This window comes from Carcharhinus amblyrhynchos, chromosome 9 (genome assembly GCF_965287045.1).
Source record: "Carcharhinus amblyrhynchos chromosome 9, sCarAmb.v2.hapA, whole genome shotgun sequence".
NCBI lineage: Eukaryota > Metazoa > Chordata > Chondrichthyes > Carcharhiniformes > Carcharhinidae > Carcharhinus > Carcharhinus amblyrhynchos.
Window position 1 is genome coordinate 60,277,382 of NC_137332.1, and position 23,604 is coordinate 60,300,985.

At 43.0% G+C, this 23,604-nt stretch overlaps 1 protein-coding gene across 1 annotated transcript in view; it reads right to left on the reverse strand.

Moving 5' to 3' along the window:
• fam151a (family with sequence similarity 151 member A) overlaps positions 1-23,357 on the reverse strand; it is a 44,343-nt gene extending 20,986 nt beyond the window's left edge. The window contains exons 1-4 of the mRNA XM_080195796.1: positions 23,168-23,357; positions 8,248-8,400; positions 6,394-6,543; positions 2,416-2,578 (exon numbers count right to left, since the gene is read on the reverse strand). Coding sequence (XP_080051922.1) covers positions 2,416-2,578; positions 6,394-6,543; positions 8,248-8,400; positions 23,168-23,333 — 632 coding nt within the window. The 5' untranslated portion in view covers positions 23,334-23,357. The remainder of the gene's footprint in view (positions 1-2,415; positions 2,579-6,393; positions 6,544-8,247; positions 8,401-23,167) is intronic.
• Between the last annotated feature and the right edge of the window lie 247 nt (positions 23,358-23,604).

Consider the following 23,604-nt stretch of genomic DNA (forward strand, 5'->3'; position numbering starts at 1 on the left):
TGCTATGCACCAGATCTGTGGTCATGCCCATTCAATGCCCTTCTGTATGTTGGCCATCAACACCCTCACCTCAGTCCACAGCAGCAGTGCTTGTTTGTCATCTCACCCCCCGGCACATGGAGCAGCCCTTTACCCGACCCACTCATGCCCAATAACTCATTATCTGCTGCTCCCTACTTGATACTTGCCTTCAAGCCAAATGCAATGTCAGTGTCTGAGCTGGAGGCTGAGAGTGTTAGTTACACGGCCTCTACATTGGTGCTGTAGCTCTCCCTTCAGCAGCTGCTGTGGCCAGGCAGGTGGCCTTACCTATGTGTCCGAAACCAGAAACTCCCAAGGGAAAAGTTGCTATCTTTTATTGTGTGCCACCTCGCCCTGTACGAGCGAGGGAAGAATATCAGTGATTGGTTAGTACTGTGTTTGAATAGCTGGATATAGATGCAATCAATGAGAGGTGGGTGTGAGGGTGAGGTGGAATATCTGGATGTAAGGTATAAATCCTGATTTCCAGTGAGAGTTGCTGGTTGAGTGCTGGGAGTATTAAGCAGCATTGGGGTTTGGTGGAGTGGTGCGTGGAAGCTATTCTGTGAAGATACATTCACCAGCGTGAATCACAACTTAATACTGTTTGACCTCATGTCATTGCTGTCAAATCCCAGGTTCCAGGCTCCAGGAGTTGACCTCCCTAATTCCCTTTGAGAATGGGCCTTGAAAGCGAGCTGGTCTCCTGTGGAACCACTGTGTCTCTCCTCACATTTACCTACTTCACTAGTGTCTCTACTGCTGCATCAGTCAGTCTGGATCTCTCTGTTTGCAAGAAGTTTCACTGCAGCAATCTATCTCTTTAGCTTCCCTTTGAAAAAACAACGTGCCTTTAAAAAAGAGCAAATTGCAGTGATGTTGCCTGGGCCTCCTGCTGTGTACAGAGCTCACTGGCAGCATTAAGAAGAGAGAATTGCTGGAATTAGCACTAAAATCGTTCAGATGAGCTGAGCTGATGAATTTTGTATCTTCCCCATCTCGAATTGAACAGGTGCAGGCAAACTGCAAACCGTGTCCTCTCCTCTTGAAAATGGCGGCATGTGAATTTCACATTCTTGATTTGATAACTGGATTTCTACCAGACATAAACTGACAGAGCTGGAAGAAGCTTGTGGCTTCTCACAGACACGTGACAGGACTACAGCTGTAGTTACATCACATGATTGTTATTAAGGAACAGAAAGAACTGATAGGAAATATTACAGGAATTTAGGTAAAAATGACTTTTTAAAAATGTTACTTGGACAATACACGGATGGTTCCGAGGAAATATTTTGCTAAGTTGGTCAAGAGGAGATTTAAAGCTACACAACTGTTCTTAAAATATTTAAAGGGAAGTGTTAGGTTCTATAAGCATATTTTCAAGCCTGTGCAAGAAACAGCAGCTTCTCTGGAATAAGGATGAGGGAATTAGAAAGAGTTTTTTCTATCCCTTCCTCTCAATAGAAATGTTATCCCCGCTGAGTTACAGTTCCATAGCACTCTCTAATGCATAGCCATTGCCGACAGTGAGTGGTCACAGGATCCTAGACTATTCCAGGAATCACTGCTGAATCCAGTGCAGTTTATAAAAGATCTCAGGCACATGCTGAGCAATAAGCAATGTGAAGGCGGTGAGCTAAGATGCATGCACATATGGAAATCTTTATAGCTTCTGATCAATAATCTTGACCTGTTGCTGCCTGGCACCCAGGGTCTGATGATGGGACTGCCTCAGGCCCATTCATCGCCCTGAACAGGCACAGCACAGGTTCACAGCATAGACATGATGCTGGCCAGCAAATTCAGAACAGTGCCGCATGGTGGGCCCCACCAGTGCAACTCCTTGTTAACAGTTCTACATTTAGAAACATTTAAGCACAAGAAGATTTTTAAAAACTGTTTTTTTGTGAGGTTTCTCCACAATGTGAAGTGTTATTAGAGGAAAGATGGTGGTGTAGTGATAATCCCAGGGGACATGAGTTCTAATTACAGTGAAGCTGGTGGGAGATTTAAATTTGATTAATTATTAAATATTGGAATTAAAAGCTGATCTCTAGAATAGTGACCATGAAACTATCATTTTTTTTGTTATAAAAATCCAACTGAGTCACTAATGACCTTTAGGGAAGGAAATCTGCTATCTCTAACTGGTCAAGCCTACATATAACTCCAGACCCAAAGCAATGTGGTTGGCTCTTAATTGCCTTCTGAAATGGTCAAGCAAGCCACTCAATTCAATGGCAATCAGGGATGGGCAACAAATATTGGCCTTGTCCATGATGCCCACATCCCACAAAGTAATTTAAAAAAGAAGTATGGCCGATGCAAAAAGAGTGTCCAGTAACATTGAAGTTGGATTTGAAAATAGCAGTGCGCCAAGATTAAAGTTACCTCGAGGCATTGACGGGCCTAATGAATCCTGGGACGTTTGGACCAATCAGAATGTCAGCATTTAACCAGACCGGTCTGTTGAAATTCACTTCATTATACTTCTTCACCAGGATGTCCAAGGAAGGGTTTACTGCATGAATGCTTTTGAAATCCAGCTTGATACCTAAAGAAAATTATATTGATTTTACTTCCTCAGAGCCTCAGATATATCTGCTGAACCCTTTCCAATCCAATAGTGTCCACATCTTGAGCCCCTCACATATTTAACATTCTGGGGTTTCTGATCAATAATCCACAATGTTTACAGTGCAGGTACATTCAAAAGTACCACTGGCAACAGCCATTCATAAGATTGTGTCTGTAAGGTATTATTTTAACCTTCATTTTACAAACACAAACTTTCCCCAATGTTGGGAGAGGTTGATACAGATCAGCCAAGAGAAAACTGCAATGTTCACTCTGTTGGAAGGGTCATTCTAACTGCATCCAAAATACACCGTCTAACCTAGCCATGACATCTCCAGTTATTTTTGCCATTCACAGCCATTAGATCCATCAGTGAAAATGCCAGTGCCTCAAGTAGGGTTTTAGAAAGACATCTGAGGGGATCCCCTTGCTCGCACTGTAGCACTACTGTTAAAATCAGAGTTACAGCCAGCATTAGTGCTGTACTATACAGAGGCTCTGACTGTCACAACATTCGATGAGGAATTGTGGACTAGATGCAAGGTAAATAATAGATTTAGACAAGACATTGATTGTAGATTTAAATTGCAAGTTCTCAGGCTGGAGACATGTTGGGCGTGGAGTAACCCAAGGGTCAAGCAGAAAATGTTTTTTATTTGTAATGTATTAATTAACAACGTTGATATGAATGATTTAAGCTAAACTTTGCAATTATGTTTTCAAGATTAGGAACATGGTTGATGTAGTCAATTTGTGGTAATCTTTCACAATAGTGAGAGATTCAAATACCATCAGTGAGCAGTTAAAAAAAATGAGGACATCACAATTAAGAAGCCAAATGACTGGGTGGGGTTGACTGATGGTAAATAGAGAAGCACGATTATGTTTGATAGTCCTTTCCTGTTCTCTACAAAATGAAAAGCTTTCATATGCTAAACTGCAGAGTTACAGGGGTTTGTTTAACAAATTAAAATATTGCTAATTTATCAACATATTTAACAGTTATTTGTAACCAAGACTATTAAAAAATCCAACTGATCAGTCCCAGCACCACCACAGGAGTCAAAGCTGCAGCCCAGAATCTGTTATTGTTCATTTTAAAAAGAACAAGAAATGACTTATCCATTTTGTCCATTGTGAAATGAGCAAAGAATAAATTTTTTCTAACTTGCTATTGTCAGTGTCTGTTGCTCCTTGGCATTGGTTAATTACATTAATGTGAGTCTGTCCCTCTGGCAGTCTTGGGCTGGTAATACAGTAAAACAAAATGAAACTATTGAAGTCTCATTTCTTCTTTGAAAAGTGCATTAATTTTTACAAAAACATTTTGTGTTGAATTTGTTGATTTTATTGTGGTTAATATAGCAAATCTCTTGTCTGGTTATTCTTTCTCCTTTCTCCCATTAAATCTCAGCCTTTCTCATCTAAAGACAGATGTAAAACTATTTCTGAACACACTATGTGGCTTAATACAAGGACAAATTTAATTTATATAGCATCTATAATATAATGAAACATCCAAAAGGCACTGTCAAACTCAGTTTACACAGCCACATAAATGGGGATTTGGCCAGATGACCAGAAGCTATATCAAAAAGAAAAGGTATCCAGGAACAACTTAAAGGGGAAAAGAGAAGTTTAGGGAGTGAATTCCAGAGTTTAGAGTCTTGGCAGCTGAAAGGAGTTAAACAAGTAAAATTGGGGATGCTGAAGAGGCCACAGATCTTGGGTGGGCTCTGAGATTACAAAGAGAGGGAGGGTTGAAGCCATGGAGGAATTTGAAAACAAAAATGAGAATTTGAAAACTGAGGCAATTGCTGATTCAGCCTACGTCAGGCCACACAGGGAAAATGGATAAGCAGAGTCCTATGCAAATTAGGACATGGACAGTAGAGTTTTGTGTTAGAAGAGGCTGGAGAAACCAGGATTGTTTTCTTTGGAGCAGCAGAAGCTGTGGAGACATGATAGAAGTCTATAAATGATGAGAGGCACAGACAGGGCTGACAGTCAGAAACTTTTTACCAGAATTGAAACGTCTAATACTAGGGAGCATGCACTTAAGGTAAGAGGGGGAAAGTTCAAAGGAGATGTGAGGGAAAAGTTTTTTTTACATACTGAGCGATAGTTGTCTGGAATGTGCTGCAGATACAATAAGGACATTTAAGAGGCCTTTAGTTAAGCACATGAATATGCAAGGAATAGAGGGATATGGACCAAAGGCAGGCAGATGGGATTAATTTAATTTGGCATCATGTTCGGTACAACATTGTGGACCAAAGGGCCTGTTCATGCTGTCCTGTTCTATGTTCTATGATCTAAATCCACAATTTAAAAATTGGAATATCAAGACATTCACTTGGGAACTGATCTGGATTTTTTTTAAAGTCATAAATTCGCCTTAATGTGAACAAATACATATTTTTCAAGAAGTCGCATGGCTTCAACTAAATGACCGGCATATCACTTCAGGAGGATTGCAATTTGTTTATCTGAACTGTAATTACTTTAATTACTTGGTGGGGGAGGGAGGAGGAGGAGGAGGAGGAGGAAGGGGGAAATGTTTGAAAGGTAATGGCCCTAGTGATTTACAGGAAATCACCCAACAGAGACAAGTTTTATGCTTTGAACTTGATTTTTTTAAATTGAATTTTGAAATAAATCGAGGAGAATGTTTTCAGTTTCCTTGCCTTGTCTGAAATGCAATGTGGTTATCGATATCCAGCTAGGAATGCTCATCTCAGTGCAGTTTATCTGTATTTGGAAACCCAAGAGGCTGAGATGAGGGGGCAATCCCAAGGATTAATCTAGCTCTACTACCCTCCACATCAAAGCGTCTTTGGCAAGAACTTTCAGACATGGGACTAGCAATCTGTCTTTGCATAAGGGAGCATCTTTAATTGCCAATCTCTGCAGGGATGCTATCTGTTTGTCCTCCGTGTGCGATTGTGTTTGCTGGGGTATTTTTAAAACGGAAGATAAATACACTTCCAGATTACAAACTATGTGTTACGTAGATCTTGCAATTTGTTTTAATAAAGTTTTGTTCTATAATAAATCAATCACTGAGTTTATTGATGCGATGATGTCGACATTGGGTTGGGATGGGCATAGTAAGAAGTCTCACAACTAGTATTCCAACCATCGCATTGAATGCAAGAAGACCTGCAGTCTGACCATTCTTCATATTCCAACCATTATCTTGCAGTTGTATCACTGCCTATAAATGCCGTGTTTATGAATGTACCACTCCATTCACCTGATGAAGGCGCAGTGCTCCGGAAGCTCATGATTCCAAGTAAACCTGTTGGACTTTAATGTGGTGTTGTGACACTTCTTATTGAGTGTATTGGTTGACGTCTATTTTATTCAGGTAGTGCATAGGTTAGAGGGGTTAGTGGGTATAATATGTTGGGATATGGGGGTAGGGCCTGGGTGGGATTGTGTTCGGTGCAGACTCGATGCGCCGAAGGGCCTCTCTCTGCACTGTAGGGTTCTATGATTCTACAATTCTATGAAGGTAAATAATTGGCCATTGTGGTGAGTGAATTACACATATACACTAACTGTGTGAAGTAGTGGGGTTAGATAAACTGCACACTCTTCCCATCCCAGTTGTAATACTTGAATTACTGCAAGATAGTGGCAGATGGAACTAGGGAGGCTGGCTAGGAGAGTGTGGGAATAGTCAAGTTTAGCAGTAACAAAAGCATCGACAAGGGCCGCAGAGAAGCTCAATGTGGATGGAAAGGAAGAAAATCTTGATATGGTTCAGAGTGACCAGGTGAATTTTACCTTTCTTGGATCTGATGACAGCATCCAGCCACTCCTGCAAAGTATTATCACTGTACACATCAGGGGGGTGAGCCATGATCGGAATACCAGTCTCATTTAGAGTGTTGAGTCCTTCAATATTGACATCAGCTTCCAACACCATTGCACTGCCTGGGAATACAGAAATACAATAATCAAGCTGTGACTACCACAAAAAGTTTGCATCAATAAAACCCCTCCCCCATTCCCCCGCCAAAGAAGTAATGTACAGTGGGCCAATGTATTGTGTCACTAAGTGCAGGCTTGTGAGTTCCTGTTTGACAGCATTCAGAAGCTCATCTTTAACCAGGCCTGTTGTGTCAGGAGTTTTTTGTCTAATTATGCTTCTGTGAGTGCCTTTGGTTGAGGTTCTTCATTCAAAGCAATATTTAAATTCCACCCTTTTCCAGAAATGCTGAGAAATGCTGCAGTACTCTTACACACTGTTCCACCTGAGAGCAGCCACCTTAACAAACTCCAGACAGTGAACTTGGGGCCTGTGGTCCATACAGTTTAGTTCTTTACAAACACTGAGCCAAGTCAGCAGTGAGCCTGTCATCTTTATTAATAGAGGGTTTTTTTTTCTCTAGTTCACAGATGGTGCAGCCACAGTCCTCCTCACAATGTGAGCAATATTAATACTAATCATTTAGGATATGTTGAGTTGGACTTTAAAATACAAGAACAGCTCTGAAATCCTGAGTGCATCATTCCCAAATTCCTCTTTCCCCATCACGCTGGGTGATTGTTAGGCTTAAAGCTGCGTTGAATAAATTGAGTCACTGCAGCAAACTGAAGATAAGTGAGAGACTTAGTGATCGGGGGCAGACATTCTGGACACAGCCTCTGTTTAACTTTGTGGTCCTTTGACATTAAGCTACTACTACCGTTTGATCTTTTCCTCATGTCTTTGGAAGGTTCTGGACAGCTTCCTTTCAAACATATATGCCCAATAGCCAGTTTAGCAAATTGCCATTCCCAACTTGTGATGAAAGCAAAGTCTTCACCCTGCACCAACTAGACAAAGGTCTGCATTATATTTTTATATGTGATTTTAGATACCTAGGATAAATATGTTTTAGAATCTACTGGAATGACTAAACTGTAAGGTAGAGACAAATGTCCAGACTTTGGTTACAGTACACGTAATTTTGATGTGCAAATCAGATAGACTGCAGCAGTCTTGTTGAAGATGCTAATCTAATTATCTATGAAAGCCCAGATCAAATATATGAGGCCAGGATGAATAACATTCATCAAAGAGTGCACAGAATACACAGTGAACTCAGTTGGTTCCAAGACCTGTTGATCTGGGGATATATGCTGGAGTCATTCTTTGTTTCTAATTCACAAGCTCAACACATGGAATGGGGCCCTCTCCATTGTTGATTAGTAATAGCATTGGAGAATAATATATATCAAATTCTCCAGGAATAACTGACATTTCCCTGATTCGGACCAGCACAATGGGGGAGGAATATTGTTTGTGGAGAACAGCAGGCCAGGATTGAGAAGTAGAAATGTGAAGACAGATTAATATTTTTGAGATCCATTGTGGAGGATTTTCCTTCGGGGATCAGGTATGTTGTGTTTGTGTCCAACATACAGCAGATTCTACCTGTTCTGCAGAAGGGATAAACTTGATGAGCCAGAAACTTTTATGCATATTTTTATACTCCCTCAATCTTTTTTCTCCAGAAACATGTCTTATCAGCTTGTGATTACATTTATACCGTCTGCTTAAAGGCTCTGTCCTGGTAACTTATTCTGTGGTAAACTTGGTTTTTATTTATCACTTCTTTTGGTCTAAACTCTCATAAAGTTCTAGATGCTTACCTTTCAGGGCCTCCTCCATTTGGCTCTTGCTATTTGCAGCATGGTGCCAAGTAACCAGCAGCCCATCCTTCCTATTGATCATTCCCTGTTGAAGCAAGTAATCCAGCAAGTCTCCACCTGGGCTGAAAGATCCATTTATCTTGACGTCCCTGTCTGAAGATACAAATAAGAATGCTAATTTTGTTTTTATCTGCCACTCACTTTGATTAGGTGATCCCTCTTCCTCTTTTGGTCACAGATATTATATTGTTTTGTGACATAAAAAGTGCTGATGTAACTTACTGGATTTATTTCTTCTATATCAGTAACAATCAAACCTGGTTCATTGGTAAGGTTCACATTATACAGGAATGACTTTTAAGCCTTTATCTGAACATTTTAATGACTGCAGCATTGCCCATTTAGTTTCTTCCTTTGTGTCCTCCCTGATGGTTTACCCACGTTATCCTCTCGTTCTAATCTCCATATGTCCCAACGTGTGTGTTGATGATTGACAAACCAGCCTGGTTTATCAAGGCAGTTGGAAGACTAAACCAGTCACTATCCATTGGTGAATGATTTTCTCTTGACTCCAAACTATTTGGAGTCAAGCAATCCAAAGTCCCATTGCTAATGACAGCAGGATGTTTACCAGTGTCCTGTTCAGATTTGGGAGATCACTAATGCTTTTCTCTTGACATCCTCTGCTGAACTCTCTGGATTTAAGCATGAGTGTCCCTAAGAAGAGTTTGTATCCCATATCAGGCAAATGAAAGCTTTAACCATATGGATTTCTTTGGTTCAGCAACTCATACATGGAGGTGGATTTCTGCATGCCTTAAGAAACCCTTGGCCAAAAGTAAAAAGTTCCAGTAACCATTCTCAATTGTCTCTCTGCTTATCTTTATTTCAAGTGGCAGTAGGCGATCCCAGGTTCCATGTAGAAGAAGATCAGAGGAGTCCTCCCCAGATTTCTGCCCGATATTCATTCATAACTAACATCATTAAAAAATATTATCTGGTCATCATCTTAATGCTGTTTGTGGGAACTTGCTGCGTACAAATTGGCTGCTGTATTTCCTACATTACAACACTGACTATAGTTCAAAAAGTATTACGTTGGCTGTAAAGGGTTTTGGGACATCCTGACACTGCGAGAGGCGAGATATAAATACAATCCTCCTTTCTCCAATCCCTTCCTGGGATCCTTTCTATTTGAGGAGTCTGAACAGTCCTCGGAGCCACATGCAAACCTCATGCCCTGAATACCAAGCTCTGGAAATTTAACAAACAAAACCCAGTTGTGGCTTTATTTTGTTGGTTTATCCTGCTTGAATTCTGTGCTTGTGGAAGTTTGGAAAATGTTGGGGTGATTCTCCCAGCCCGCTGTGCTGCTCTAGCCATTTTGTGGGCTCCTGGCTGGGCACCACAGCTTCCGCGCACCTGCAGAGCCCGGATTTCTGGCGACGACAGATCCGTGCTGGAAATCAGCATGTTGCTGATTTGAATATTGAAATTCCGATTTAAATATTATTAGTGGGCTTGGAGCTTAAGAGTCCTGGCCCACTAACCAACAGCCCCCTGCTAATGGGGAGCTGGCAGTCCAACCCCGCTAGAGTGAAAGGAGGCCATGGAGGTCAGGAGTAATATGTCCCCTGGGCATCATAAGCCTGGTCCCCTGGCACTGCCCAAGGGCAAAGCGGCAATGTTCAGGAGGCATCTTTGCACTGCCCACCAGGCAGTGGCATGGCGGGGGCGGGGGGGGGGGGGGGGGGGGCAGGGCCCCACTGCCATTCTGCATTGGGATCAGTGCAGAGGGAGGGAAGGGGCTGATCATTTTGGGAGGGGGGTTGGGAGGAAAAAAAATCAGCAGATAGGGACATTGGGGGGATTATTGGGGGCTGACCCCGAGACATGTGAGAGGCCAGTAAACAGGTGGGGGGGGGTCCCATGGTCATCAACGCAGGGTTGTGGCATGATCAAGGGGCTAGCAGAGCTACTGTGCATGTGCAATCTCTACTCTGACAGATAGGCGCATGCGCAGTTGCCCACTCAACGCTATGCTGCCGGCTTCTCCAGCGAGAATAGACCCCATCCCCAGATTTTCAGTGTGAATCTTGCTATGGCACTCTGCAGCGCTCAGAGTGGGAGATTCATTCTGAAAATCCCACTAAAAAAAAACAAATTATTCCCTTTGTTTACGTGAATTTGACACTTAGAATTGTTTTGGGAGAATCCCAGCTGTTGTTTTTAGTGCTGTGCCTTCACAGATGGATAAATACAGTATGAGAGCATGAATATTATGAACTACTTGCAAAGTAATAGGAACACGGATCTAAGGTTTACATGTGGTCCCCAGACGATGCAACCCACAAATCCATAAAGCTTGGAAAGCTCTGTTTTAATCTTCTCAGCTGCCTGATCTGATCTGGGAGCAGCTCAAGCTAGATATATGTATGAATCAGGGACACTATAACCTAAGATATAAAAAGGGACTGGGGACTCCCCCTCACTGGTTCCTCTGCTATGCAATTAGTTGGAGAAAATAAGCACAGTAGTAACCTCACAGTTCAATGTCAACTGCAATTATAACTGCAAACTTAAAAACAATACCCTGGGCTCAACAGATAAACGTGGTTCTAAGCTTCACAGACCAGTAAAATCTCCGTCTGGACTGGATTATCTCACCTTGCTGAAATTTAACACAGTCCCTACGAGTAATAGGGTTGCCAATTCTGCAGGATGGGCCTGGAGTCTCCAGAAATTGAAGATTAATCTCCATTATAACACTGGAAAAATCATCGGGATACTAAAGTTGTTTTCCCATGTTCTTTGAACTTTTATTTCTTTACCAGATGTTGTTGGGGGTGGGGGATGGGTGGGGGGGGGCACGGGGGCGGGGGGTGGTGGTGAAAGAAGTTGTCTAATCGCCAGAGCATGGGAAGTAATGGGATAAAACTTCCAGGGACACACTTAAATCATAGCTGGCAACTCCAGGGGCTAGAGGGAGGATAATAAAACTAGGAGCCATCTTTTCATAAGGTCAGAACCATGCAACAGTTGTTAATAAGTACACGTGTTCACGCCCTGGGTGAGAAAATCATCAGGTTCAGTTGTGATACCCTCCATTGTTGAACAGCCTGCTCCATTCACTGTTGGGCTCCAAGAGATAGAGGCACCATTAGATGGAGGTCAAGCAATAACTAGGAATCACCACCAACACCAACCCCCATTCCCCAGGATGATTCAGAGGAGGGGAGAATATTTTGAAGGGAGGGTAAATTAAATGGTGGTTTGCGGGGAAGGGGGCAGGGGTGTAAGGACCTGATTGAAGATTTTGATGAAGAGAGAATAATGTCTGCAGTGAGTCATTGAGGTAAGATTCAAACAGGGAGTGTCTCAACCAGCAACACTCTGTCCAAATCTGTATCATTAACATTTCTTGTGCTTTTGAGAATTCACCAGTAAAAGGCATTGTCAGTTCTCTGAGCTCTGTGGTGTCTGTAATGAAGATAATTACGAGGTAATTATAGAGCTGCGTGACTCTGAGTGTAACAAAAAATAGGATAATGCAGGGAGAGGCCCCGAAATGCTGTGTTTGATCATTGCTATCTGATTAAAGGGCAAGTAGGATCATTTTTCACTGCTATTCCTACTTGCTGACAGCATCTTTCACTGGTTTGGCTTGTAGATAAGGTTCATTTTTAAATCTTCATCTCATGCACGCTTGATGTAACATCCAAACAATGCAAGGCCAGCGATTTGTGAAGATCCCATAACAACTGAAGGAAGTCACTTCAGGAAAGAGCCCTCACGGCAGGAAAAGTGCAAAGCATACACCAATAACGTGAGAATTTCTGGATTTCTTTCTCACACACATGCTAAGCATTGTGCAACTCCTCACGCAAAACTCTTTACAGATTTATTCTGTCACTAAATGTTTGGATTTGTCAGTTTAAGACGTTATCAGCAGTAGTCTGACCAGCAGCAGGTCGAAATGGGAACTCACAGAGCTAAGAAATCACAGGCACAAACTTAACCCTAGCAATCCACCAGTCAGGTGTGAAAATTAAACAACGAATAATTTCTTCAACCCTATGACTTTTGTGGAAAACTGCATTTTGTTGCCCCAGTTGATTTCTTTTTAAGCCCATAAAACTTTTGCAAAGCACTTCTCTCCATTACACAGAAGCAACCTGAAACCAGGATTATTATGTCGGTAGTTTTGGATTATTATGTAAAGGTGGCTCGTTGTGGTGCTGAACAGTTTAAGTGGGCGTCTGGGATCTTCTGGTCCCAGTGACAGCAGCGGAATCAGGAGATCCCACCACCAGCAAACTGCATGCCACCTCCCACCATGAGAAACACACCATGAGGAGGCCAGAAAAAACACCCCAGAGTGAATGTTTCAAGTCAATGACCTTTCATCAGAACTGGGAAAGGTTAGATATCCAATGGGTTTTGAGCAAGGGGTGGATGGGACAAGGACAATGAAAGATTTATGATCCAGTGTAAGACAGGAGAGATTGAAGGACAGTAGGATAAGTCAGACAGCACCACAGGGAATGGTGATGGAGCAAGGAAAGAAACGTAGAACAAAAGATGTGCCTAGTGTAGGTCTTCCGCTGTATGAAAGTGAAAATAGTAGACAAACCGAAACATTCAAAGAAAATAAAGTTGGGGTTACAGTCTGAAATTGTTGAACTCAGTGTTGAGTGCAAAAGGCTGGAAACTGCCTAAATGAAAGATGAAATGCTGTAGTTCAAGCTCACATTAAGCTTCATTGGAGCAGCACAGGCAGGTCAAGAATAAGGATGTCAGCATGAGAACAAGGTGGAGAACTAAAATAACAATCGGGATCATGCGTGAGGGCTAAACAAAGCTGTTTTGCAAAGCAATCACCCAATTCATATATAAAGGAGACCACATTCTGAGCAGTGATTAAATTGAAAGAAGCAGTTGTAAATCATTGCTTCTAAAGTATATTGTAATATAGCTGTACCCAAAAAGAAAATTAATGCCTTTAATTGGACTTCATACTCAGAAAAAAACCCAGAATTTATTACATACAGTCAAATGGCTGTTTGGGAAAGGTGACGAGAGAGAAGGTAAAAAGGGAATCAGTGTTTGCATGGAAGGTGCCTGGGAAAGTGACAGGGTGATTGGGGTGTGCATCATGGTTTCATGGAGGAAATGGTTCCTTCAGAATACTGAAAGGGGATGCGGGGGAGAAATGTGTCATGAATACACCAGCAGGTCCAAAGCCATCAGCATTTTAAAAGGTATTTTCACAGGATGTGAATCCCTAGACAAGATTGGCAGTCGTAGACAGACCAAAAGAAACACGCGATCCTGCCAACAGGAAACATTTTGAGGTAGACATTTGCACCATTCAGGAAAAATGTACATATGTTAATCTGAAAATCTAACAGAAGTCAAGGGAATCGACAGATAAACGTACAGAGAGAATCTTCAAAGGGAAACAGTGAGATCATTGGCAGCCTCTTTGTGGAAGCAGGGTGCAGATCCCACCTAACAGCCTGTAAGTCAGTTCTAGCTGGCAGATCAGAAATAAGAGCGCAAAAACATTCGTGGAGGCAGGTAAAACAGATAACTTCACCAAACCAAGAGAAAGTTCCTCAGACTAACTACTTAATCATATACAGTGTGGTAACTATAAGCTGGCCTTTACATTTTGATCTATCAGATTGGATATTGTTTGGGAAGAGGGAAATCCTAAAAGAGTTCAGGTCTTGTAAATGTACTCCTTGAACGAGGAGACAAGAAGACATCTCAGAAAAGCTGATGTAGAAGGTTGCATCATAGAAGCACTGATAATGGAGATGGAGGAATTGGGAGAATGGAATGGAATCCTTAAAGGGTATAGGGTGTGAGTAAAACAACTGTTTAGTGGAACAGGAACAGTTGAAACAATAGGTCTATCAGGGCAGTCCTATTTATGGATCTTGGGAAGGAGCTTCTTCTTCTTTGGTTCATGTTAACTTGGAGCTTTAAAAATGATGACTTGGGTAGTGTTGTGACTGAAAGCATTCCTCAGCAGGTATGATATTGGCCATTAGCAGAGCACACTATCTTGCAAGACTTCCCACAGGCAGTCAGTTATATGTTTTAAAACAAAACATTAGAAAGCATTAATGTCATCAAATTGGAACTTCATTTTATGGTAGCTTAAGGTGTTTTTGTTGGATTTCATTCACCTGAGAGTGCACTACACAATCCTTGACGAACAATAGAAATGCTGAGTGTTAATTGCTAGTAGCTTAATTTGAAATACCGAATAATGTACTGTACAACAGTCATTCAAAAGGTTTACAATATGTCGCAGGTTAGCTAAAGTATAAAGAACAAATACTGAAGAAAGCTGATATGATGACAGTTTATCACTGAATTGTCCTGAAATGACACCCAGAGAAGAACAGCTCTGAGTGTAGTGGAGGCAGCTTCAATCAATACACTCAAAAGGGTAGAAGGGAGGAGAATGGCATCAAATAAATTATTCTTTCAGAGAGCTAGTACAGACATGATGGGCTGAATGGCCTCCTTCTGTGCTGCAATGATTCAGTCTAACAGTACAATCAGTTTGCAAGGAGGTGTATAGGTGTATATTTTATATGGTTACAAGCCAAGAGATGGCTTTGATACTGAAGGTTTATAATGATACGCTGAAAAGAGATTTTGAACTTAAACTCACATAAGTATATGGACATGAAATGATACTTCATGCAACTTACAATTAGGTTATATTTATGATGGACTAAAGTCTGTAAATTATTATTAAGACTCTACTTGTCTCTACAGTAACCACTAATACTCAAGCCGAGAATGATATTGGCCATCCTGCAATTGTAGTTAAATTAAGTAATGGTAGTAACACAGCTTTGTGCCAGCTTACGGTTTGGAGTTCTCTTCCTTGTTTAAAGCTCTTGAATCTTCCCCCTCATTAAGCTGCTGCTTATAATCTACTTCTTTGACCAAGCATTTGTTCACCTGTCCAAATATCTCTTTATGTGGCTTAACGTCAAATTTTTGTTTGATTACACTCCTGAGAAGCTTGCCAACTATATTAAAGGTCCTATATAAATGCAAGTTGTTGGTGATATCTGACAGACATTGCATTACATTCGATATTGAGTTTTAATCCTGCTGTTGATTTGTCTGGTTGGATCTGTAATTGATACCTTCAGAAGGAAGAGAGACACAATTTAGATACATATTCACATGTACAAAATGTTACACTGGGAACAATAGATTCCAATTTAAAGTTTGAGATGAGTATGATGTTGGAGCGAAGAGTCATCATCTAATAACCTTCTATTAATCAGCCCCTACTAAAATTTATCAAGAGGAGTTTGAGTTATGGGATTAGGAGACGGGGGTAGTGTTAATCAGACAGCTCTCTTAAAAAGGGCCAGATTAAATGGCTTCCTCCTGTACTGCATGATTCCAATACATTGGACGCATTGGAATTTTGACAATTATTTGGCTATTTTACAGAATAATTCAATAATCATAGATTGGCAATTTCACTAGTATATCCATAATAAATTACTGTCATAGCTACCTCACTATTCTGATGACCTGCAAGCAAGGACAGAGTGTAACATAGCAAAATTTACGAATGATACTGAAATAGGTAGGAAAGCAGGCAGAGGATATAAAGACAGATATTGACAGGCTGGAGAACAGGACAAAATTTGGCAGATGGTGTTTACAGTGGATAAAAGGTTGTCCATTTTGGCAGAAAAAACAGAAAGGCAAATTATTACCTAAATGGTAAGATTCAAAGGTGGATTTGGGTGTCTTATGTTCATGAATTGCAGAAAGTCAGTATGCGAGTGCAACATGTAATAAAAAATACAAATGGGATGTTGCAATAAATGCCAACATTTATTGCAAAGGGACTGGAGTAGAGAAGTGTTGTTGCAATTGTATAGGATGTTAGTGAGACCACATCTGGAGTACTGAGTCCAGTTTTGGTCTCCTTATTTGAGGAAGGATGTGATAGCATTGGAGGCAGTTCAGAGGAAGTTCACCAGACTGATTCCAGGGATGAAACGATTGATGGATGAGGAGAGATTAAACCGCTTGGGCTTATACTAGCTGGAGTTTAGAAGGATCAGAGGAGATCTGATTGAAAGTATATAAAATTTTAAAAGGGATTTATAAAGTAAATGTAGACCAAATGCTTCGTCTTACAGGGCAATCTCGAACAAAAGGTCACAGATATAGTTTGAGAGGCGGTAGATTTAAAACTGAGATGAGAAGGAACTACTTCTTTCAGAGAGTGGTGAATTTGTGGAACTCGCTGCCCCATTGCATGGTGGAGTCTGAATTGTTGAATGGTTTCAAGGAGATAAATATATTTTTAACTTTAAAAAAGAGATAAGGGGATATGGCGAACAGGTGGGAAGGTGGATTTGAATAGAGGAACAAATCAACTATGATCTGATTGAATGGCGGAGCAGGCTCAAAAGGCTGAATTTGTCTATTTCTATCCCTAACTCCTATGTTCCTATATCCTTAGCAAGGTGGCATTTTAAAAATATTGTTGGGTCAATATGAGGAATGGTATTGTTTACTTAATGCACACGTGCTTCCACACTCCACATGGTCCTGCTCTTTCCAGGCTATGATTCCATATGAACCTGCATCCCTTTGGTATCCCAATAAACAAGAGTGTACTCTTCATAAGTGAATTGGAAAAGTTAATGTCAGTGCATTATCTAAACACAGATAGCATCACAACCAAACCCAATCCCATCAGAAATCTATAATACTCAAAGCTTCAAGCAGTGGGATTTGATCTGGGTGCTTTTATTGGAATTTGACCAAGTAGTTAATCCCTGGGTCAAAAAGATTCCATTTTCTTGTACTAAGCCTATGTGATAGTTTCTGTCTGAGGCTTCCATTGATGGCAGCACAAGCCATTGTTGGAATCTGCCTCAAAAGCAGCAAGAATGCTGGAACAGGAGAAGACAGTCAGACCTGCAAGCCTGATTTATCATTCTGTTAGTTTCTGATTGATCTGTACCTCAATTCCAATTACCCATCTTTGACCCATAACCCTTGATATCTTATCTACTACAAAACTGTCTTGAAAGCTCCAATATCCTCACATCCACTACTTTTTGGGGGAAGATCGTGTACTAGGTCTGGAACTGTGTGTGAAAACAAGGCTTCTGATTTCATTCCTGAATGGCCAGCTCTAATTATAAGACTGTTTCCCTTGTTCTTGATTTCCCCCTTCCAGAGGAACAGAGGCTGCAGAAAAACATGGTATTATTTCAAAGGGTAGGGAAGTTATCCCAGCCAATGTTTACCCTTCAATCAACATCGCCAAAACAGATTAACTGTTCATTACCACATTGCTGTTTGTTGGAGCTTGCTGTGCACAAATTAGTTGCTTCGTTTCCTCCATTACAATAGTGACTACACTTCAAAGCTACTTAATTGGCTGCCAAGTGCTTTGAAGCACTTTGAGACTGTGACAAGTGCTACATAAATGCAAGACTTTCTTTCTCAGCTCATCAAACCGCTTTATCAATTCAGCGCCTCAATTAAATTCCCCTACAATCTTCCAAATTCCAAGAAATACAAGCCTCATCTGTACAATTTGTCTGCACAATTTAACTCATTAGAGCCCTCCTATTAATTTAATTAATCTCCCTTCCAACGTCAATTTATTCTTCCTGAGGCGTGTTACATAAACAAATAGAAGCACTCCAAATGGGGCCTGACCAAAGCCCTATCCAACTGAATAATAATTTCCAGTCCTTTATATTCCCAGACTTATTGGCATTCATTTTGAATGCACATTGTTCTCCTTCCCATTCCAGTTTATTCTAGGATAGCTGACCAATCCTATTGCTCTGGTTTGAACTGCTTTTCTAGAATATGGGGATTGTTGTAGGAACGAAGATGTTATTAAAAAGTAATAGTTGTCAAAGGGATCAGCGTCAGAAACTCAATTAGGCAGACAAAGCATCTGTGGAGAGAAGTGGCAGGATAATGTTCGAGATGTAAATCCTGCATTTCCCATTAATGAAGAGTTATGCATGAAACTTTAGTTTGTCACACTTGTCTTCACAGTTGTTGTGCCTGACTTGCTGTTTTTTCTGTTTTTGTTAGTGAAACCACAATGATAGACTCATCTGATATTTTCTGCTTCAACTTAATGCCTCCCATTTCATTAGTGGGCATCTGGTTATATCTGAATCTCTGTGGTAATCTTGCCTAGTCACATAGGCTCCCAGTCTCACTGGTACATTTCTACTGGCCCCAGGGCACATGGGCTGCATTGGCCAGTTTCAATTCCTCCCACTCCAACTTGTGGTTTGCTCTATTCAGAGACTTCAGATCAGTTCCTGCTGTTTTGCTGGAGCTGCCACTGACTTGTTGGCTTTGCTAAACAGGCTACAAGTGCACTGATGTGGTACCAAGGAGTCACAGCGGGTGTTCATTAGGCAGTGGGCAAGCTGGGAGTTAATTAGAAATTCTTCCAACTGCAATATAATACTGAATAATGCAGGCCAGGAGCTGTTGAGTTAACTGATGTCAATCACACTGCATTTGTGCTATATTTGCCCTTGGCTAGAGAAAGCCAATAAAAATCAGCAAGGCTCCCACTCCTAATCACAATCCAGTGAGGCACTGCTGGGCAGTGTATATAACGGGTAAGACATGATTTAAAGCAAAACACTGTGGAAGCTGGACTCAAAAACAAAAACTGAAAAGGCTGGAAAATCTCAGCAGGTCTGACAGTATTTGTGGGAAGAGAGTAGAGCCAATGTTTTGAGTCAGAGTGACCCTTCCTCAGAGCTGAGAACCATGTTTATTGGTCAGGTCATGGTCCAGAGGGAGGTAGGAGGAAGTGTTCGAGAGTTGGTGCTCAGCCTCTGCGAGATAGAGATCCATATGCCAGACAACAACAGCACAGCCTTGTTGATGAGTTTGATGACAAGATCAGAGTTGGCCCTAAGAGAACAAAATGAAGCATGTTCGGAAGGAGACAAGTTAGAGTGGTTGAGAGGAGCAGAGAAATTGGAACGTCTGATGCTCTGACAAAGGGTCATCCAGATTTGAAATGTCAGCTCTATTCCTTCCCCACAGTTGCTGCCAGACTTGCTGAGATTTTCCAGCATTTTCTGTTTTTGTTAAGGACATGATCTAACTCATTGTCATAGTTTCCATAGTTAAATAACCTGTCAACACTTATAATTCAGGGTTAAGCACAAAAAAATGACCACTTAGGTGAATATCTTCTGCATGTAGAACATTACCTCAACAGGAGAGGGAGGCAAGAGCTGCCAGCATGCTGTCGGAGGCAGGGCGAGGGCAGGGGCTGTCGGAGGCAGGGCGAGGGCAGGGGCTGTTAGAGGCAGCGTGGGGGCTGTTGGAGGGAGGGCAGGCATGTCGGAGGGAGGGCGGGGCAGGTGCTGTCAGAGGGTGGGAGGGTCCTGTCAGAGGGAGTGCGAGGGCAGGTACTGTCAGAGGGAGGGTGGGAGTGTCCTGTCGGAGGGACGGCGGGAGCTGTCGGACTGAGGGCAGGTGCTTCAGAGGGAGGGCGGGGGCCTGTCAGAGGGAGGGTGGGGCTGTCAGAGGGAGGGCAGGGGGCAGTCAGAGGGAGGGTGGGGGGCTGTTAGAGGGAGGGTGGGGCAGTCAGAGGGAGGGTGGGGCTGTCAGAGGGAGGGTGGGGGGCAGTTAGAGGGAGGGTGGGGCTGTCAGAGGGAGGGTGGGGCAGTCAGAGGGAGGGTGGGGGGCTGTCAGAGGGAGGGTGGGGCTGTCAGAGGGAGGGCGGGGCTGTCAGAGGGAGGGCGGGGGGCTGTCAGAGGGAGGGCAGGGCTGTCAGAGGGAGGGCGAGGCTGTCAGAGGGAGGGTGGGGCTGTCAGAGGGAGGGTGGGGCTGTCAGAGGGAGGGTGGGGGCCTGTCAGAGGGAGGGTGGGGCTGTCAGAGGGAGGGCGGGGGGCTGTCAGAGGGAGGGCGGGGCTGTCAGAAGGAGGGCAGGGAGCTGTCAGAGGGAGGGTGGGGCTGTCAGAGGGAGGGCGGGGCTGTCAGAGGGAGGGCGGGAGCTGTCAGAGGGAGGGCGGGGCTGTCAGAGGGAGGGCGGGGCTGTCAGAGGGAGGGCGGGGCTGTCAGAGGGAGGGCGGGAGCTGTCAGAGGGAGGGCGGGGCTGTCAGAGGGAGGGCAGGAGCTGTCAGAGGGAGGGCGGGGCTGTCAGAGGGAGGGCAGGAGCTGTCAGAGGGAGGGCGGGGCTGTCAGGGGGAGGGCGGGGCTGTCAGAGGGAGGGCGGGGCTGTCAGAGGGAGGGTGGGGCTGTCAGAGGGAGGGTGGGGCTGTCAGAGGGAGGGCGGGGCTGTCAGAGGGAGGGCGGGAGCTGTCAGAGGGAAGGTGGGGCTGTCAGCTCTGGTTTGTTTGTTAATTATTTTGCAATCATTCCATCACTGGATTGAATATTGATGTTTGTGAATTGTAATTAGAACCAAACCCACATGTCTCCTCACCAGCATCCATTTATTCATGACCACAGGCTGTTGCAAATTAGTTTACATATAATGAAGGAGTTTTGAAGTGTCGTCACTGTTGCAATGGAGTAAACGGAGCAGCTAATTTACACACAGCAAGCTCCCACATGACAATGATCAGATCATCTTCTTTGTGATGTAGATTGAGGGATGAATATTGACCAGGCTACTAGGATTAGAGTCTTCAAACTAGCACCATGGGATGGTGTATGTCCATCTGAGCGTGCAGCTATTTAACATCACATCTGAAAGATGGCGCCTCTGACACTGATCCCTCAGAATTCCCTCAGTACTGCACTGCTGTGTCAACCTTGACTTTTCTGTTAAGTTCCTGAAATGGAACCTATCCTTAACCTACCAACTTAGAGGCAAGAGAGCACAGAGCCACACTTAAATGTGTGACATTTATCAAAAACATACTAACACAACTCACCAGTTATACATTATCTTTGTGAAAACAAAGCAGATTATAAATATTTTAATTATCAAATATAATTAACAGGGGCATCCAGCAATCAGAAAGTTTGCAATTTGATCATTTCATTTATCATATTCTTTTCCAGGCTATATGACTGTCCACATGTATGAAGCAGTATGTATATGTGAGTCAGGCTGTTTGTGAACTGTTTGAATATAGCTGTGTGAAAGAAAAACACACAGCATGTGCCAGTTCCTTGCCCAAAGACATGGGGTCTAGGTTGCATTATCGATCCCTTTAATCGCATTTTGCTTTGATGTTTTAAGTTTCCTTTGGGGTCCTGTTCACTTAGTTGCAATATCCCTTCAAGGGGCTGCATTTTTAATTTATACCACTGTTTATCGATTTGGTTAATGAAAAGAAGCGCAGCATGTGCCAGAGTGTATGTAAGCCACTCCGTTTCTGTGTGAAACACACTGTACACAAATATTTGTATTCGAGAGTTGGCTTGTGTGTTTGAGAGTCAATTTGAGAGTGTGAGACAGTGCAAATGTGGGATAGTGAAATATGAAAGAGTGAAGACAGCTGGCTTCAGTTAAAGGGGCACTCACTGCCTTCATCACATGTTAGGATAAGGTCCCAACACCTTCATATCTGAGACACACTATCACCCCATCACAGGTAAGGATCTAACACCTACATATCTGAGACACACTATCACCCCATCACAGGTAAGGTCCCAACACCTACATATCCGAGACACACTATCACCCCATCACAGGTAAGGTCCCAACACCTACATATCTGAGACACACTATCACCCCATCACAGGTAAGGTCCCAACACCTACATATCTGAGACACACTATCACCCCATCACAGGTAAGGTCCCAACACCTACATATCTGAGACACACTATCACCCCATCACAGGTAAGGTCCCAACACTTACATATCTGAGACACACTATCACCCCATCACAGGTAAGGTCCCAACACTTACATATCTGAGACACACTATCACCCCATCACAGGTAAGGTCCCAACACTTACATATCTGAGACACACTATCACCCCATCACAGGTAAGGTCCCAACACTTACATATCTGAGACACACTATCACCCCATCACAGGTAAGGTCCCAACACTTACATATCTGAGACACACTATCAGCCCATCACAGGTAAGGATCTAACACCTACATATCTGAGACACACTATCACCCCATCACAGGTAAGGTCCCAACACCTACATATCTGAGACACACTATCACCCCATCACAGGTAAGGTCCCAACACCTACATATCTGAGACACACTATCACCCCATCACAGGTAAAGATCCAACACCTACATATCTGAGACACACTATCACCCCATCACAGGTAAGGTCCCAACACCTACATATCTGAGACACACTATCACCCCATCACAGGTAAGGATCTAACACCTACATATCTGAGACACACCAGCAGCCCATCACAGGTAAGGATCCAACACCTTCATATCTGAGACACACTATCACCCCATCACAGGTAAGGATCCAACACCTACATATCTGAGACACACTATCACCCCATCACAGGTAAGGTCCCAACACCTACATATCTGAGACACACTATCACCCCATCACAGGTAAGGTCCCAACACCTACATATCTGAGACACACTATCACCCCATCACAGGTAAGGTCCCAACACCTACATATCTGAGACACACTATCACCCCATCACAGGTAAGGATCTAACACCTACATATCTGAGACACACCAGCAGCCCATCACAGGTAAGGTCCCAACACCTACATATCTGAGACACACTATCAGCCCATCACAGGTAAGGATCCAACACCTTCATATCTGAGACACATTACCACCAGCAATATCTGAGATCACTTTAACCTGTCTATCCCTCTCATCCCCTCCCGCGGCTCTGAGGCTAATGTCTGAAATCGATGGGGTTCCTGGGACAACAGGCTGGCTCTTACCTGGAAAGAAATCCCTGTAAACGGCGAAGTATCCCACTAGCCCGAGGTAAGCAGCGACCAGCAAGGCGAACAGGAGGCCGACCAGCAGCTTCCAGCGGCGGCGGATGGAGAGAGCATCTCTGCTATCTTTATAGAAGATCTCCCGGTCCGGAGACAGCGGTAACATCGCGGCCACCAGGGGCTGATCTCCGCTCGGCTGCCAGAGCAGATTGACAGTGAGATCAGCGAGGCGATTCCGTCCCGCAGATCCGCCCAGTTCCTGCCTCTGAGTCCAGAGGCGGCGCCAGCGACCAGCGGTACAAAGTACTTATTTAATTACAAATAAATCTGTCCGAAAACAGACAGATCTGAATAAATAAGACCCTAGAATTATACAGAAGAATAGCTGCACTGTGGTTGTAAAAAGCACAGACCCAAAGTAATATAAATTTAGAAAC